The sequence below is a fragment of the Scyliorhinus canicula genome, chromosome 10 (assembly GCF_902713615.1).
Source record: "Scyliorhinus canicula chromosome 10, sScyCan1.1, whole genome shotgun sequence".
Taxonomy (NCBI): Eukaryota; Metazoa; Chordata; class Chondrichthyes; order Carcharhiniformes; family Scyliorhinidae; genus Scyliorhinus; species Scyliorhinus canicula.
Window position 1 is genome coordinate 26,930,958 of NC_052155.1, and position 16,041 is coordinate 26,946,998.

The 16,041-nt window shown below is 46.8% G+C and overlaps 1 protein-coding gene across 6 annotated transcripts in view; it reads right to left on the bottom strand.

The window, feature by feature from the left end:
- Window positions 1-16,041, bottom strand: part of LOC119972289 (solute carrier family 45 member 4-like) — an 88,908-nt gene that overhangs the window by 10,257 nt on the left and 62,610 nt on the right. For 5 of the 6 annotated variants that reach the window (XM_038808757.1, XM_038808752.1, XM_038808754.1 and 2 more), the window contains exons 4-5: window positions 7,961-8,140; window positions 5,871-6,964 (exon numbers count right to left, since the gene is read on the bottom strand). In XM_038808757.1, coding sequence (XP_038664685.1) covers window positions 5,871-6,964; window positions 7,961-8,140 — 1,274 coding nt within the window. The remainder of the gene's footprint in view (window positions 1-5,870; window positions 6,965-7,960; window positions 8,141-16,041) is intronic. The other variant, XM_038808756.1, reaches the window with a different exon arrangement.

Here is a 16,041-nt window from a genome sequence, read left to right on the forward strand (position 1 = left end):
AAGTGTGCGGACGGATCCGTAGGTGCATAGAGGGGTATCTAGAAACCAATGACAACGGGGAGGTGCAAGTTGGGGTGGTTTGGGAAGCGCTAAAGGCAGTAGTCAGAGGAGAACTGATATCTATTCGGGCGCACAGGGAGAGGGGGGGGGGAGAGGGTCGAGAGGGAGAGGCTGATGGAGGAGATGGTCAGGGTGGATAGGAGATATGCAGACACCCCGGAGGAGGGGCTTTTGAGGAAGCGGCGTAATCTCCAGGCGGAGTTTGACATTTTAACCACCCGGAAGGCGGAGGCGCAGTGGAGGAGGGCGCAGGGGGCGGTATATGAGTACGGGGAGAAGGCAAGTCGGATGTTGGCTCACCAGCTCCGGAAGCGGGAGCAGCTAGAGAAATTGGGGGAGCCACGGATGGAGGAGGGAATTTGGTGCGGGGTGGAAAGGACATCAATGGGGTGTTTAGATCCTTTTACGAGGGGCTGTACCGGGCAGTGCCCCCCAGGGAAGCATGTGGGATGGACCGCTTTTTGGATAGGCTGGAGTTCTCAAGAGTAGGGGACGAGTGGGTGGAGGGTTTGGGGGCCCCAATTGAGTTGGAGGAGTTGGTGGAGGCGTTGGGAAGTATGCAGACAGGGAAAGCGCCGGGGCCTGACGGGTTCCCGGTGGAATTTTATAAGAAATTTTCAGATTTGCTGGGCCTCTGCTTGTGAGGACCCTGAATGAGGCGAGGGAGGGGGGCTCTGCCCCCAATGATGTCCAGGGCAATTATCTCTTTGCTCCTGAAGCGGGACAAGGACCCCCTTCAGTGTGGGTCTGACAGGCCGATCTCGCTCCTTAATGTAGATGTCAAGTTGTTGGCAAAGGTGCTGTCCAGGGTGGAGGATGTGGTCCCGACGGTGATTCACGAGGATCAAACGGGGTTTGTAAAGGGGAGACAACTGAATGCCAACGTGCGGAGGCTCCTTAATGTCATGATGATGGCGCCGGCGGCTGGGGAGTCAGAAATAGTGGCGTCCATGGATGCGGAGAAAGTTTTTGATAGGGTGGAGTAGAGTTACCTGTGAGAGGTGTTGCGGAGGTTTGGGTTTGGTGAGGGTTTCATCAGCTGGGTGAGGTTGCTGTACAGCTCCCCGGTGGAGAGTGTGGTGACGAATGGGAGGGGGTCGGCGGACTTTCGATTGAGCCCCTGGCCATGGCGCTGAGGGACTCGAAGAGTTGGAGGGGGATTGTGCGGGGGGGGGGGAGCACCGGTTGTCGCTGTACGCAGATGATCTGCTGTTGTATGTCGCGGATCCGGCTGAAGGGATGCCAGAGGTGCTGAAGATACTTGGAGTTTGGGGACTTTACGGGCTATAAGCTCAACATGGGGAAAAGTGAGCTGTTTGTCCTGCACCCGGGGGATCAGGAGAGGGAGATAGGTGAACTCTCGTTGTAGAGGGCTGAGAGGAGCTTTAGGTATCTTGGGGTCCAGGTGGCTAGGACCTGGGGGGCCATGCATAGGCTTAACTTTGAGGCTGGTGGGGCAGATGGAGGAGGAGTTTAGGAGGTGGGACGCGATACCGCTTTCGCTGGCGGGCAGGGTCCAGTCGATTAAGATGACGGTGCTCCCGAGGTTTTTGTTTCTTTTCCAGTGCCTCCCCATGTTATCCCGAAGGCTTTTTTCAGAAGGGTGAATAAGTCAATTCTGGGGTTCGTATGGGCGCGGAAGGCCCCGAGAGTAAGGAGGGTATTTTTGGAGCGAAGAAGGGAGGTAGGGGGCCTGGCGCTGCCCAACCTGTGTGGATATTATTGGGCGGCGAACGTGGCGATGATTCACAGGTGGGTGACGGAAGGGGAGGGTGACGCAAGGGGAGGGTGACGCATGGAAGAGATTGGAGGTGGCGTCCTGTGCGGGTACGAGTCTGGAGGCTTTGGTGACGGCCCCACTTCCACTCCCCCCGGCAAAGTACTCCACGAGTCCGGTGGTGGTTGCGTCCCTTAAAATCTGGGGACAATGGAGGCGGCAGAGGGGGGGGAAGTGAAGGCCTCAGTTTGGGCCCCGAAATGGGGCAATCACCGTTTTGCGCCAGGGAGAACGGATGGGGGATTTGGGAGTTGGCGCAGGGCAGGCATCAGACAGTTTGGGGACCTCTTCCTGGATGGGAAGTTCGCGACTCTGGAGGAGCTGGTGGGGAAGTGGAACCTCCCCCCTGGGAACGCTTTTAGGTATATGCAGGTCAGGGCATTTGTTAAGAGGCAGATGGCGGAGTATCCACGGCTGCTGCCAAGGGGGGTGCAAGATAGGGTGCTTTCGGGGACGTGGGTCGGTGAAGGAAAGATCTCGGCTATTTACCAACTGATGCAGGAGGAGGAGGCCTCAGTAGAAGAGCTCAAAGTGAAGTGGGAGGAAGAGCTAGGGGAAGAGATTGAAGATGGAACGTGGTCGGACGCCCTGGAGAGGGTGAATTCCTCCTCCTCTTGCTCACGGCTCAGCCTAATTCAGCTGAAGGTGCTGCATAGGGCTCACATGACAGGGGCAAGGATGAGCCGGTTCTTCGCAGGGGAAGACAGGTGCGGGAGGTGTTCGGGAGGCCTGGCGAACCACACCCATATGTTTTGGGCTTGTCCGGCCTTGGAGAGGTTTTGGAAGGGGGTGGCGGGGACTTTGTCGGAAGTGGTCGGGTCTAGGGTCACGCCAGGCTGGGGGCTCGCGATCTTTGGGGTAGCTTCGGAGCCGGGAGTGCAGGAGGCGAGAGAGGCCGGCATTCTGGCCTTTGCATCTCTAGTAGCCCGGCGCAGTGGAGGGATACGCGGCCCCTGAGTTCGGAGGCCTGGATCAACGACATGACTGGGTTCATTAAGTTGGAGAGGATGAAGTTTGCCCTGAGGGGGTTGGTACAGGGGTTCTTTCGGCGGTGGCAGCCCTTTCCCGACTTCCTGGCGAAGGGGTAGAGAGTGGTCGGTCAGGGGGTTTGTTTTTACGGCGGTGGGTTTGCTATGTTGTTATTTTCTTCTTTCTTGTATTGCTGTTGGTTTTTTGTTATTATTTATTTGGGGGGTGAATTCTTTTCTTGTGTTGGTGTGGAAACACACCTTGTTTGTTTTAAATTGTGGGGAGAAAATTTGTTATTGAAAATCTTGAATAAAAATTATTTTTAAAAAAAATTACAATTGCAAAACTGCACATATTCCATTGCAAAACCAACAAAGGGAAAATGAAAATTACAAAAAAGAGAAAAACTGAAGAGAAAATGAAAACAGAAACAAAAGGTCATCATCTATATTTACATACACTCGTTTCCCCTCCCTCTGTGGCCATGGTCCCCCTTTGGCTGATCTGCCTCTGCTGTACTCCCTAGTGTGGCCCGAATGTGTTATTAACCGGTGTGTTCTAGTTGGTCACTCTGGTTTTCCACGTGCCCTCCCCTCCCTCCCATCCACTTCTAGTTGCCTAGTTCTTCCTCCCATTTTTCCCCCCCATGTGTCGTCCAGAGGGGAACATACCTCCTTGAACAGTCACCCGTACAAGTCCCCCCAGTTCGCCCCTCCCTAGGTCGCCCACATCCAACAGTTCCTCGACTCGCGAATGTTCGGATATCTTTTCCCTGCAGAGGAAGTTTTTAATCTGTATGTGTCTCAGTTTTTTTTTGGTAGTTGGAACCTCTCTCTGAGATCTTCCAGGGTCGCTATTCTATCATCGGTGTACATGTCTTTAACCGTCAATGTCCCATTGTCCTGTCTCCACATATGGAAGGTGGGATCCATTGTTGCGGGCGTGAACCTGTAGTTGTTACAGATGGAAGCCATAGTGGGCATTTCGGCTAGGTCGAAGTGTTGTCTCATCTGATACCACGTTCGGAGTGTGGCTACCACCACTGGGCTCCTCGAGTAGTTGGTTGGAGGAGAGGGGAGTGCAGTTGTGACTAGGGCTTGGAGGGTAGTCCTTTGCAGGAACTCTCCTCCATCCTCACCTATTCCGCTCCCACTTCCTTCATCCCCTCACTATTTCTGCTGTGGCCACCCAGTGGTGGAACTGTAGGTTTGGGAGGGCCAGGCCTCCAAAGCTTCTTCTCCTTAGTAGGATCCCTTTGCCCTTAGAACGTTTGTGGATCTGCGGGCCACACACACCTCTGCAGGCCACATTTACATTTGTGTTGAGGTTCTCTAGCCAGTGCTAGATGTTTATGTATAGAAGAAATAAGCCATTATTTACACCATTCACTCTACAATTAATTGATTACAGGCCGATATTCTGAGAAATGGATACAAATACGTTGGACAACTAGTCAATAAATAGAATGTTTTTTTTAAGAAAACAATGATTTCCCTTGCAATCCTGTTCCAAGCTTCATGATGTTGATGAGTCACTTGTTCTCTAACGCTCACTAACACCTCCTCAAGCTGTCATCTCATACCAATATCTAAAGATGCCCAATAAGATATTACTGCTGCCTCCTCAGTTCAGTATTTTAGTCTAAACTCTGGTTTGTGTAATGGGAGCAAAAATAAAAAAAGAGAAGGCTGAGGATAAAGAAATGATCAGATGCATTGCAGTGAATAATTTCAGACATTTAGATCAGAGTTTGTTCCCTCCTCTTAAAGGAAATATGCAACTTACTGTGTACAACAAGACAATGTGAAAACCCCGCAGAAGCAAAAATATATAATTTTTAAATGCGAGAAAACAGATGAACGATGCTATGTGATAAAATGAAAAATTGTGTACATCTAATGTGACTAGAGCAGAAATTCTATCCATTCATTGTTTTACAGTTCATTTAAGTTGATGTTTTAAGAGCTTGGATGTTGTTAGAAGTAAAAAGGTCAAGTCACACATTTGCATTTCATCCTGTTTTCTTAAATCATGACTGCTTCATACCCTGGCTTTCCTTATTCCGCAACATTGAGGATAACAGAAGCTGAAGGGTTAGTCACTGGCTACAAAAACAAACCTAGTGAGGACAGAATAATACCATCAAAAATGTATTTGCACCAATACTGAATTATGGTCAGTAGAATTAAGCAGTCATTTCTTTTATCTGCACCATTTCCATTAACAGCTCTAATTAAATTAAAACACGGTGCCTTGAACAAAGGGCACCCGAGTAGGTCATTAACAAAGAACATAAAGAGATACAAGGTCAGAGAAACAGAAGCAAATGTACAGTTAAATGCTGGCTATAGCAATGCTGGAATACTTATCTCAAGTCAATCATGCCTTCTTTGGATAATTCAACTGCTTTTCCAGCAAGCTGGATTGAATGAATGTTTTACTTACTACAAAAGTTTTGTACTATTCAATCACTTCTAAACTTACGAAGAGTGTGAGGAGTTTGATTTGATTTATTCTCAGTTCCAAACTCGCTTCGAACCCAGAATTCAGTCAGAAATTAGGCAACTTTGAAAGTTGCAAGATAAATATTAATTACAGTATGCTCATGTTGAAGAAAATATGGAATCACTTAGAGCCTAGTCAGTGTCATCTATCTAAATGGTTAGGTTAAAATCTTTTTCTTTGTGAGACAGAAAACATTGTTAAATTCCACAATACTGAATATTCATCTGTTGAAGCAAACAGGCTTAGAGAGCCCACCTTGCAAAATCAAAAACAAGAATAAATACAAAGTATTTTTTTAAAATTAAATTTAGTGTACCCAATTCATGTTTTCCAATTAAGGGGCAATTTAGCCTGTTCAATCCACCTAGCCTCCACATCTTTGGGCTTGGGGGGCGAAACCCATGCAAACACGGGGAGAATGTGCAAACTCCACACGAACAGTGACCCAGAGCCAGGATCGAACCTGGGACCTCAGCGCCGTGATACTGCAGTGCTAACCACTGCGCCACCGTGCTGCCCTATAAATACAAAGTAAAGGGCTAAACTCCAAATAACTTACTTTTGGGTCTCCTCCATAGATAACTTGCCCCATGAAGTCTGTGTAGAACACTGCAGCTCCAATCACTGCAAACCAGGTTACCAGGTGGCATACACAGAGTCTTAATAGCTCCCTTGGCATTTTCAGCATGGACAACCACAGAAGCTTCACAGTCGTCTCAGTCTCTCCTTCGTCACTCTCTGTATCACTGCTTGAATTGGTCACACCACTCTGGTTACGCTGTCTCTGCCGCTGCCTTTGTCTCTTCTGCAGGTCGTACAGGTCATTCATACTCCGTGAGGATTTGATCAGGACAATGGCATTCGCACGGCGGAAGCGGTACCGGTGGGAACCCATCTTGCCATAATATGAGAAAGTGTGTGATGGCTGCCGGTAGAACATGTGCCTCCGTCTGCGCATGGAGCTGCAGGTCGTTGATTGTTTAATTCCAATTCTGCATGTGCTATGGTTAATATTACCATTTCGAAGGTCGTCAGCACATCCATTTGCCACTTTGGAATCAGTCTTCACATCATTGTGTGAAAAATCTTCAAACTCGCGTTCCCTGAGCAAAGCAGACACTTGATTGAACCTGGATATATTCTCTGGGTTGTTACTTTTGGATAAACTTGATAAAGAGTGACACATGCTGTCACATTGGTCCTGAAAAATAGAAGGTTCAATGTCCCGCAAAAACAGCAACTCGGATTCAATTTCTATTGTTGCATCAGGCATGTGCAAAACAGAGTCACTTTGGCTCCGTCCAATATTTACATCCAGGAAGTCGAGATCAACATCTTGTGCTGAGTAGGTTTCATTCGGGAAGACTGAAGCAGAGTAAGGTCCTTCCTCATGAAGCAAGTCAAGCCGAGAGATGGGTGGAAGGCTGTCACTTATCTTAACAGTGCAGCGTGTCTCAGTTTCCTCATCAATGCGGTCTTGGTGAGGGTTGTACTCCTCTTCATCAATGCTGAAAAGATGTAATGCAACAGACACAGAAAAGATGATGGCTGCAAAGAAGAAGAGGACCTGTTGTTGGGATCGGAAGATCTGGCCCAAAGTGGTCTGTGTCCAGTCTAAACCCCCTAGCATATAACCGACAGCTCCACCCAGACCTAGGGAGAAGTTAGAGACGAAAACCAATTTAGAATCTTAATCTGCATCTATAAACCTTTTCAAAAAGTTTTGAGTGCTTAATAAATGCAAGGTGTAGTTAAAATTGCAGGCTGTCTCCGATACAGTTAAATAATTTATCCAAAAGAGGGCAAAGAAAACAGACAGATTTTTGATCACTCAGGGAATCAAGGGATATGGGGAATGGGCAGGAAAGTAAAGTAAAGCCTAAGATCAGCCATAATCATAATGATAGCAGAGCAGTCTTGACGAGCTCTATAATCTATGCCTCTCTCTTACATTTTTATGTTCAGGACACGAAAAGATCATTGTGATCCAGCTCAAAGTAAAGACTTTTATCTTCGGCTAATTTTTCTCACTGAGAGAGCCAAAGCTACCATATACACAGGCAATCTATTCTATATCTTTTCCTGCATGTGTGAAGTAGTTATATTTAAATTCACTTCTAAACTCTTGTCCTCAGGTTAATAACATTGCAGCTTTCAAAAAATTGGATCAGTCTATCAATGCCCTTTTAGAGCTTTGATGAACATTCTTGTTTCCCTTGGATGAACATCTTCAACTATCTCAAGTTACCCCTTCAGAGCTCAGGTGCCCAATTCCCATCTATCCTTCCCTGCATCCACTTTAAAGCCAGGATGTCCTCCTGACTGCAGTAACGTGATCAAGCAGTAGATAGTATTTCTAGCTGGGAATAAAGCAATGCTGTACACCTTGAAGTACATTAAATAGAAAAATTCCTTTAAAAAATCTAAAGTATAGTACTGCATAGTCAATAAAAAAGCAAATTAATCAATAGTCTTTAAAAGCAGATCAATTTAACAAAGGTATGGGAAAATTCTTAGCCAAGTGTGGTTCACACAAATACATAATTTACTTCAAAATCGCACAATAGTCTTAGCAAGGTCTTCTTCCCTTTACATGAGAGGGAAATTTAAAAAGAAAATGAATAAAGTGAATGAAAACAGATTACAAACCTGCAGAAAATGCATGGATATTGAGTGCCATATCTTGCTCTTCAGTGTCTGCTACATCCAGCAAATAAGCTCGGATTGGTCCCTCTGTTGCATCTGCGGAAAAGTCCAATATTACTACGCCTAGAACAGTGAGGACTATACCAATTGGCTGATGGTTCGGGATGTCTCCAATGGCTAGACCTGAGGAACAGAATTTCTCAAAATAATTAGACCTCGAGAAACATATGTTTCCACTAAAGCTACAACACAACCTTCGGGTTCCTGAAATTGACTTATTTCAATTCCAAGCTCCATTATCTCAAAATATCATGGTCTTGTCTTTAGGCCTTTGACCAAACTACATTGCTTATACCAAAGGATTTTTTGCTTCAGCGTATGTAAATGCGAAAGAATATGCCACATACTCAAATTAACTACCATTTCTAACAATGGTTATAGTACAAGTGAAATTACCTCCCCTCATGCTGACTTTAAATTGTAATTTCACTTTTCTGCTCGGTTCCCTTTCAAATTTTCTCCCTTGTCCCGACAAAAGAAAAACGTTGAAATTCTGCATTTCCTTCGTAGGGCTCAGATTATTGGGATGTAGGAGCAATGTTGAGATATAATGTGCCAATTTTGACCTGCAAATACAGTATGTACTGCCTATTGAGGATTACAATATAGTTACATTTTGTTAAAGGTTTCAATTCAGAAATCAACGTTATGGGCGGAATTCTCCGCAGGGGGCCGAATTCGTGAAGGCCGTCGTGAACTCGGCCGAGGTTCACGACGGCCTCGGAGCCCGCTCCCCGCACCTAATTCACCCCCACCTGAGGGGCTAGGAGCGGGCCTCCGTCTTTCTCGGCAGCGACCTCGTCACGCCGAGAATGTGAAGTCATCCGCGCATGCGTGGGTTGCTGGTTCCAACCCGCGCATGACTTCACCGCGCAGACGGCACGCACCCGCGCGTGCTCGGTGGCAGTCTTTCTCCTCAGCCGCCCGGCAAGATGTGGCAGCGTGATCTTGCCGGGCAGCGGAGGGGAAAGAGTGCGTCCGTTTTGTACGCTGGCCCGACGATCGGTGGGCACCGATCGCGGGCCTGTCCGCTCCCGAGCACAGTCGTGGTGCTCCTGTCCCAATCGGGCCCCTAGATGCCCCAAACGGGCATCTGCCGCCCGTTTCACAAATGCAGCGACCAGGTGCGTTTGCCGCCGTCGTGAAACGGGCGTGAAGGGACGGCCGCTCGGCCCCGGAGAATCGCAGTTTGCCGTGAAAAACGGCGAGCGGCGATTTTTCCGAGCCCGGGGGGGGGGGGGCTCCCACGATTCTCCCAGGCCGCTTGGGGAGCGGAGAATCGCACCCACTATATCTTCAGTTAGCTTACCTGCGAAAAGAACTGGATCCTGTAGAAGTCCTTATAACCATTTTTATCTTCATGTTTAGCATGTCTAACTCTATGGGTGCGATTCTCCCAAAAATGTAAGCTAATTTGTGCCAGGTTTTTAAGGGAGTTTCCTGCCGACTCTGCCGGCGACTTCCCCACCGCTATTCAATGATACTTAGTCACATGGGAGGACGACCTGGGGATGGAGATAGGGTGGGGACTCTGGAGCGAAGCACTGCATAGGGTCAACTCCACCTCCACGTGCGCAAGGCTCAGCCTGACGCAACTAAAAGTGGTACATAGAGCCCACTTAACGAGAAACCGTATGAGTAGGTTCTTCCCGGAGGTGGAGGACAAATGTGAGCGGTGCCAGAGAGGCCCGGCCAACCACGCCCACATGTTCTGGTCTTGCCCCAGACTTGTGGAGTACTGGACAGCCTTCTTCGAGGCTATGTCCAAAGTGGTGGGGGTGAGGGTGGAGCCATGCCCGATAGTGGCGGTCTTCGGGGTTTCAGACCAGCCAGATCTATTCCTGGGGAGGAGGGCGGACGCCCTTGCCTTTGCCTCCCTGATTGCCCGCCGTAGAATCCTGTTTGGCTGGCGGTCAGCAGCACCACCCAGAGCTGCAGACTGGCTGTCCGACCTCTCGGAATCTCTCCAAATGGAGAAAATCAAATTCGCCATCAGAGGGTCGGACGACGGCTTCCACAGAACGTGGGAGCCATTCATGCAACTGTTCCGGGACCTGTTTGTGGCCAACGTACATGAGGAAGAATAGTCGGGTGGCCAAGAACCAGGGGAAAATGGACGGGAATCGGGGGAAGGTAGCCGGGGGGAGGGGGATACGGGCTTGGTATGGGGGTTTGATGGCAAGCCAAGGCCCAAAACCAAACTATAAATAAATGCCTATAAACATGTGACTCGGCCATATTGGGGAATGTAAAATATGTATGCTGGCTAAAGGGGGCGGCCACAATTATTGTTATGAAGATGCTTACCTGTAAATATTCATGTTAAATTTTTGTGTTTTCCTTTTTTTTTTCTCTCTCTCTAATAACTTGAAATTTGTCATATATAAAATATGAAAACTCAATAAAAAAACATTTATAAAAAAATGATACTTAGTCACTTTCTTGGGTCCTGGAGAGTTTCTCACCGGTTTAGCCCACAGCTTTTTTTTTTTAAGCACTGGGGAGCTGAACGCAGAGTTCGAGCCGCCATTTTGAAAGGGTGTCCCGATCTCTAAGTGAGCTTGTGGGTCCCCCACACCCATGGACACTACCCCACACCCACGAAGTAAGGACACTCCGCTATGGATCCAGGCACCAACCAACCATCCCCCCCCCCCCCAGCCCTCTTACAGCACCCCCTCCCGTCTAAGTTCCCCCCACCCATCACCCTTCCAACCTCCCAGAGGTCATTACGTACCTGTCTTGCACTCCCCCACCATTCACCCCCCCCCCCCCCCACTGCAGCCTCATTTCATGGGCATAGCCCCCTTCGCCCCCTGACCATTGGCAGTGCCACCCTGGCACTCGACCCTTGCACTGCCACCCTGGCAGTGCTCCGGCCAGCTTGGCAGTGCCGAAGTGTCCATGTTCCCGGGGGAAGGCCAGGGTGCCACCTTGAACTTACCTTGACCACCCAAGGGTCTCTGATGGCCCGGGAAATCCCTGGGTGCCATTCCGCCTGGTTCACCCTGGGGAGGCCGATGGATCCCGGGTGAGTAGGTCGTAAGTAGGTTTATGACCTACTTGCAGGAGCGGCGTTTGATCACGCCAGTTTGGGGCGGAGTTCCGACTCGGGCACGGAGGCTGTCAGGAGGCTCGCTGCAGGCCTCTCCCTGCATTCTTCAGCCACGTTGTGCTCTCGTCCTATGACTATTGATGATCAAATAAACAACTAAAATTGCAGTGAAAATAACAGTGAGGTGAACGACAGTCACTGTTATATATGTGCAAATTGGATAACAATTTCTGGTGACTGCCGTCAAAGATACATCTCACCTACATAAGTGATATGAAAATGGTACCTTAATGTCTGGTTCTCCCTTTAAATGTATTAAATAGCTCAAATTTTGTGTTGTGGTAGATACAGACCAAATTGCCACAAAAAAGAACCATTTATTAGGTCTTCATTACGGTCAAGCAATCTCTCGAGCACAGAAGTTAACTTAATTGACACAAAGTCTCATTCTTTCAGCCTTTAATTAATCTTGGAGTTGAAAGAATTCATTACAAATTGTCTCATGGTCCTTTTTGATTCAATCCTGCTTTCCTCTCGGTTTTGTTTGATGTACCTGATCTGACATGGAATTCATTATAATTGAGACCCTGTGATGATTAACGATTCTTCAATCCGATTGTCCAGTTTCTTAACCAGCTCCTGCGCTCCTCAAACCCCAGATGCCATGTCGAGATGTGCCGACAGTAACTTCGCAGTGAAAATCAATGGAAAGGTGCCGTTCATTTACAACTCACAGGAAATCTGGCTTATTAGGTTCCAAAAAAATTGACCAATTGCCAATCAACTTTAATAATAATCTTTATTGTCACAAGTAGGCTTTCATTAACACTGCAATGTAGTTACTGTGAAAAGCCCCCAGTCGCCACACTCCAGTGCCTGTCGCGTACACAGAGGGAGAATTCAGAATGTCCAAATTACCCAACAGCACGTTTTTCGGGTCTTGTGGGAGGAAACCGGAGCACCCGGAAGAAACCCACGCAGACACAGGGAGAACGTACAGACCTCCGCACAGACAGTGACCCAGCCAGGAATCGAACCTGGGACACTGGCACTGTGAAGCCACAGTGTTAACCACTGTGCTACCGTGCTGCCCTCAATTACAAAATTATCTCATGCATTCACTCTATTTTCTATGTAACTTCCATTCTCATTCAGGAGCTTCTGATTCCATCTTGCATGCTTTAGTTTTTTTCCCTTGCTGCAATATAAGTGCAATTAGATTTGAGGTGGTGATGTTCTGTTACATTTCAAACTCACTTTTAAGGAGTTTTAAATTCTGTAAGTTCTCATTTGATATGGAAATTTATATACAGCCTTTTACCAAGTCTTTCATTTACAAGCAATGTCAAAAATGCACCAAATCAGGAAACTGCATAAAACTTTAAACCATATTCAGTATACGAGGGGCTGATGGGAGAAAATCAAAAAGAGAAATGAAACACACGTCACGGTTCAATGTAGCGTAACTTTTCTTAAGATATAAAAGCAACATTTTTAACAGTAAAATTAAAGCATTAGTTTTGATGGCTTATTTTCTTTATGCCTGCATGGTATCTAAATTGAATTATAATTTTGTTGATACCAAACAGTACAGAATCTTTGTAACAATTCCGGAAAGCATCACGGTCTCATTCACCCGTGTGACTATATGCCACTTGTGTGAAAACGTGACTGGATCAAGCAATTGTGGACCAAGCAATTCACAAGCTGACTTCAGCAGCTTTTTCCCCACCCTGACATTGGCACAGATAAAAATCTGGTCCCAAGGAAGGTGGTACTCAGTCCTCTAAAGTGCCCTCTTCTCAGTCAGAAGACAATGCAAGGTGTCTTTGGGGGAAAGCTAAAAAAAAAAGTATTTTATGTTTTATTAATTTAAGACTATAGCTACAGATATCGACATAGTAGAAACATTTCTCATTTCTGAGGGGATACTGATGTATATTGCCATTCATACCTCGAATCATCAAAAAAAATGATTCAAATCCCCTTCAAGACTTGGGAACAGGCGTTCACACTTCAGTACACTACTTGGCTTTCAGATTAACTAAGGGGTACCAGAGTATTCACCTGGAAACTAGTCTCTCTCCACCCCCCCCTTTCTCTCTTTCCTCCGCGCAACCCCTCCCCCCCACCACCAACACACCACCACAAGTCCTCAAACAAAGGTGGGTTAACTCAATTAGGTGTCTCACTTAGGACCTTGTAAACTCGCCATTACTTGTGTACCAAAACACAAGTGACCACACTTCAAAAATCAATTCACTAGATGCTAAGTGCTGTGAAACATCAAGGATTGGAAAGGTACAATACAAAATAAAAGCATAAACCTTCATTTTAGTCTAGTTTAGTCTACCCTAAAAGTTTTCAAATAATCTATGCCCTTCTGCTATCTGTAGAATTCCCAAGTATTGGCCCATAATTTTGAGTGTCAAATTGAACCCAATGGGATATGATGTTTTTTGAACTTGCTTGTATATTGTGGGTGGTCAGTCGTAGCCATCAGTTGTTTTTGCTCTGCCTCCTTGAAAGATTTCCAAATATGTGCCACGAGGTCCCTTGGAGTTTATACCCACCCTTAAAATATCATTTAGATTATACTATTTCACCATCTTGTTTATCCTGAATTTCATCACTTACCCTTATCTGTATTAAACTGTATCTTCCATATGTCTACTCCTTTCACCAGCCTACATGCATCCTCTTCTGCTAATTTTTGTGTCATTCAAAATTGTATTCCCTATACCAAAGTTAAGGTCACTTATCAAGGAAAAACAATGGCTCTAACAATGACCCCTGGGGGAATCCCACTGCATCCTGTTAGTTGAGTACATCTAATGATGTGTGAAAAATTGATTGCTTCTAGAGCAAAAATGACACACAATGTAAATGTAGGCTTCATGTACACTTCATCTTATTAGTGACACTGCTGCATGAAAAATGGTTGTTCTGTTAAGTATTCTTGCACATGTGGAAAATGTGTTTACTTGTAAAGAATTGGTTTTCTGAAGATCATAACAGGAGGCAGTGTAAAGATTTGGATCCGATACGAGTACCGTGTTCCAATAATAAAGGATGTGGACTTGTACTCCTCTGACAACTGCTTGAGAATTCTTTTATTAAAAAGGAAAACAACAGGAAACATTTCCTATGAATTGCTTCCTACCATTTTTCTCATGTGAAAGAGGTTGGATTTATGGAATTCCCAAAGCCTGTGAATGAATCAAACTGAAAACTAACTTGATCAGATTAACAAAAAAATGAAGCATTGTGTACTTTTAAATGAAGCTATCCACAAAGCATTGTGTGGTGTCGGTAAACTTGTTTCCACTCGTGCGAAATGAGCATGTAAACACTTCAACTCATTTCCTTTCTGTGGAAATGTAATGTTTTGAGTGGTTCATTACACTGTATCTACTTGGGACTGCAGTGATCAAGGTGGCCCACCATTGTCTTTGAAAGCAATTAGGGTTGGGCAATAAATGTTGGCCTAGTCAGCAATGCCCACACCTCAGGAATCAGTTGCTATGGGAATAGGTGCTTGGGGCTTCAAAAACATTTTGGCAATACAAACAGTTTTTTCCAGGTTGCCCATCACTTCCAATTTGAAGCAAAAAATAAAAATAAAAATTTTAAATGAAAGATATACAATGGGTGTGAGCAAGGACCCAAAATTGGGATCGAGTTAAGGCGCAAGCACCGATGGAGGGAAAAGATGTGCCCTCATTCTGTGGAGGAATGGTGAGGGCATAAAAAGACAGAAGTTTTGATCTATTTCTAATCTCTGAATAAGAACGGTGGCAAAATTCATGGAATTTCTCAATCAAGAGTCATCAATCTCTGACTTACACTATTCTTAACTATGGTTAAGAATTGTAAGTAATCATCCCGCTCCTGAAAGTTTGGCACCTTCTCGGGCTACAAACTCAACATGAGCAAAAACGAGATTGTCCCGGTACACCCACAAGGAGGGGGGGGGGGGGGGGGGGGGGGGGCAACACTAACGGGACTGCCGTTTAAACAAGCCCGACACAAATTCCGCTACTGGGGGATCCAAATAGCCCATGACTGGAAAGAGAACCATAAATGGAACCTCACCAGACTTAGAGGAAGTAAAAAAAGTACCTGCAAAGTTCGAACACACTCCCACTCTCCCTTGTGGGGAGAGTCCAGACGGTCAAAATGAACGTGCTGCCCAGGTACCTCTTCCTACTTAGATCCATCCCGATCTACATCCCCAAGGTCTTTTTCAAAGCACTAGACAAACTAATCATGGTGTTCCTATGGGGGGGGGGGGGGGGGGGGGAAGAGATAGAAGAATGCTCGGATCCCACAGAAGGTCCTACAAAAAACAAAATCTTGGGGGGGGGGGGGTTAGCCTCCCAAACCTACAATTCTACAACCGGGTGGCGACGGCCGAGTGAATAAGGGGATGGATCAAGGAGCAGGAGGCCGAGTGGGTGCGCGTGGAAGAGACCTCCTGCAAGGGGACATCCCCCCGGGCCTCACCACGGTGGCACCCGCACCCCGACCCAAAAAACACTCCAGCAGCCCGGTGGTGACAGCCATCCTCCAGTCCTGGAACCAACTACGGCAGCAATTTGGCCTGACCAAAATGTCGGACAAAGCTCCCATCTCAACAACCATAGGTTCGCACCAGCACTGACTGACGCCACCTTTAAAAAGTGGGGACAGGACGGTGGGACACTGACAGTCAGGGACCTATACACGGATGGCAGGGTCGCAACAATGGACGAACTGACAGAGAAATTCCAGCTAGCCAGGGGGAACGAGCCAAGGTACCTGCAACTCAAAGACTTCCTACGAAAGGAGACAAGAACGTATCCACAACCGCCTCGACAGACATTACTGGAAGAGTTACTGGACGCAAGGATACTAGATAAAGGGAACTGTAGCGACATGTATGACCGACTGGTAGAAAGGGCTGACACCGTACTGGACGCAACAAGAA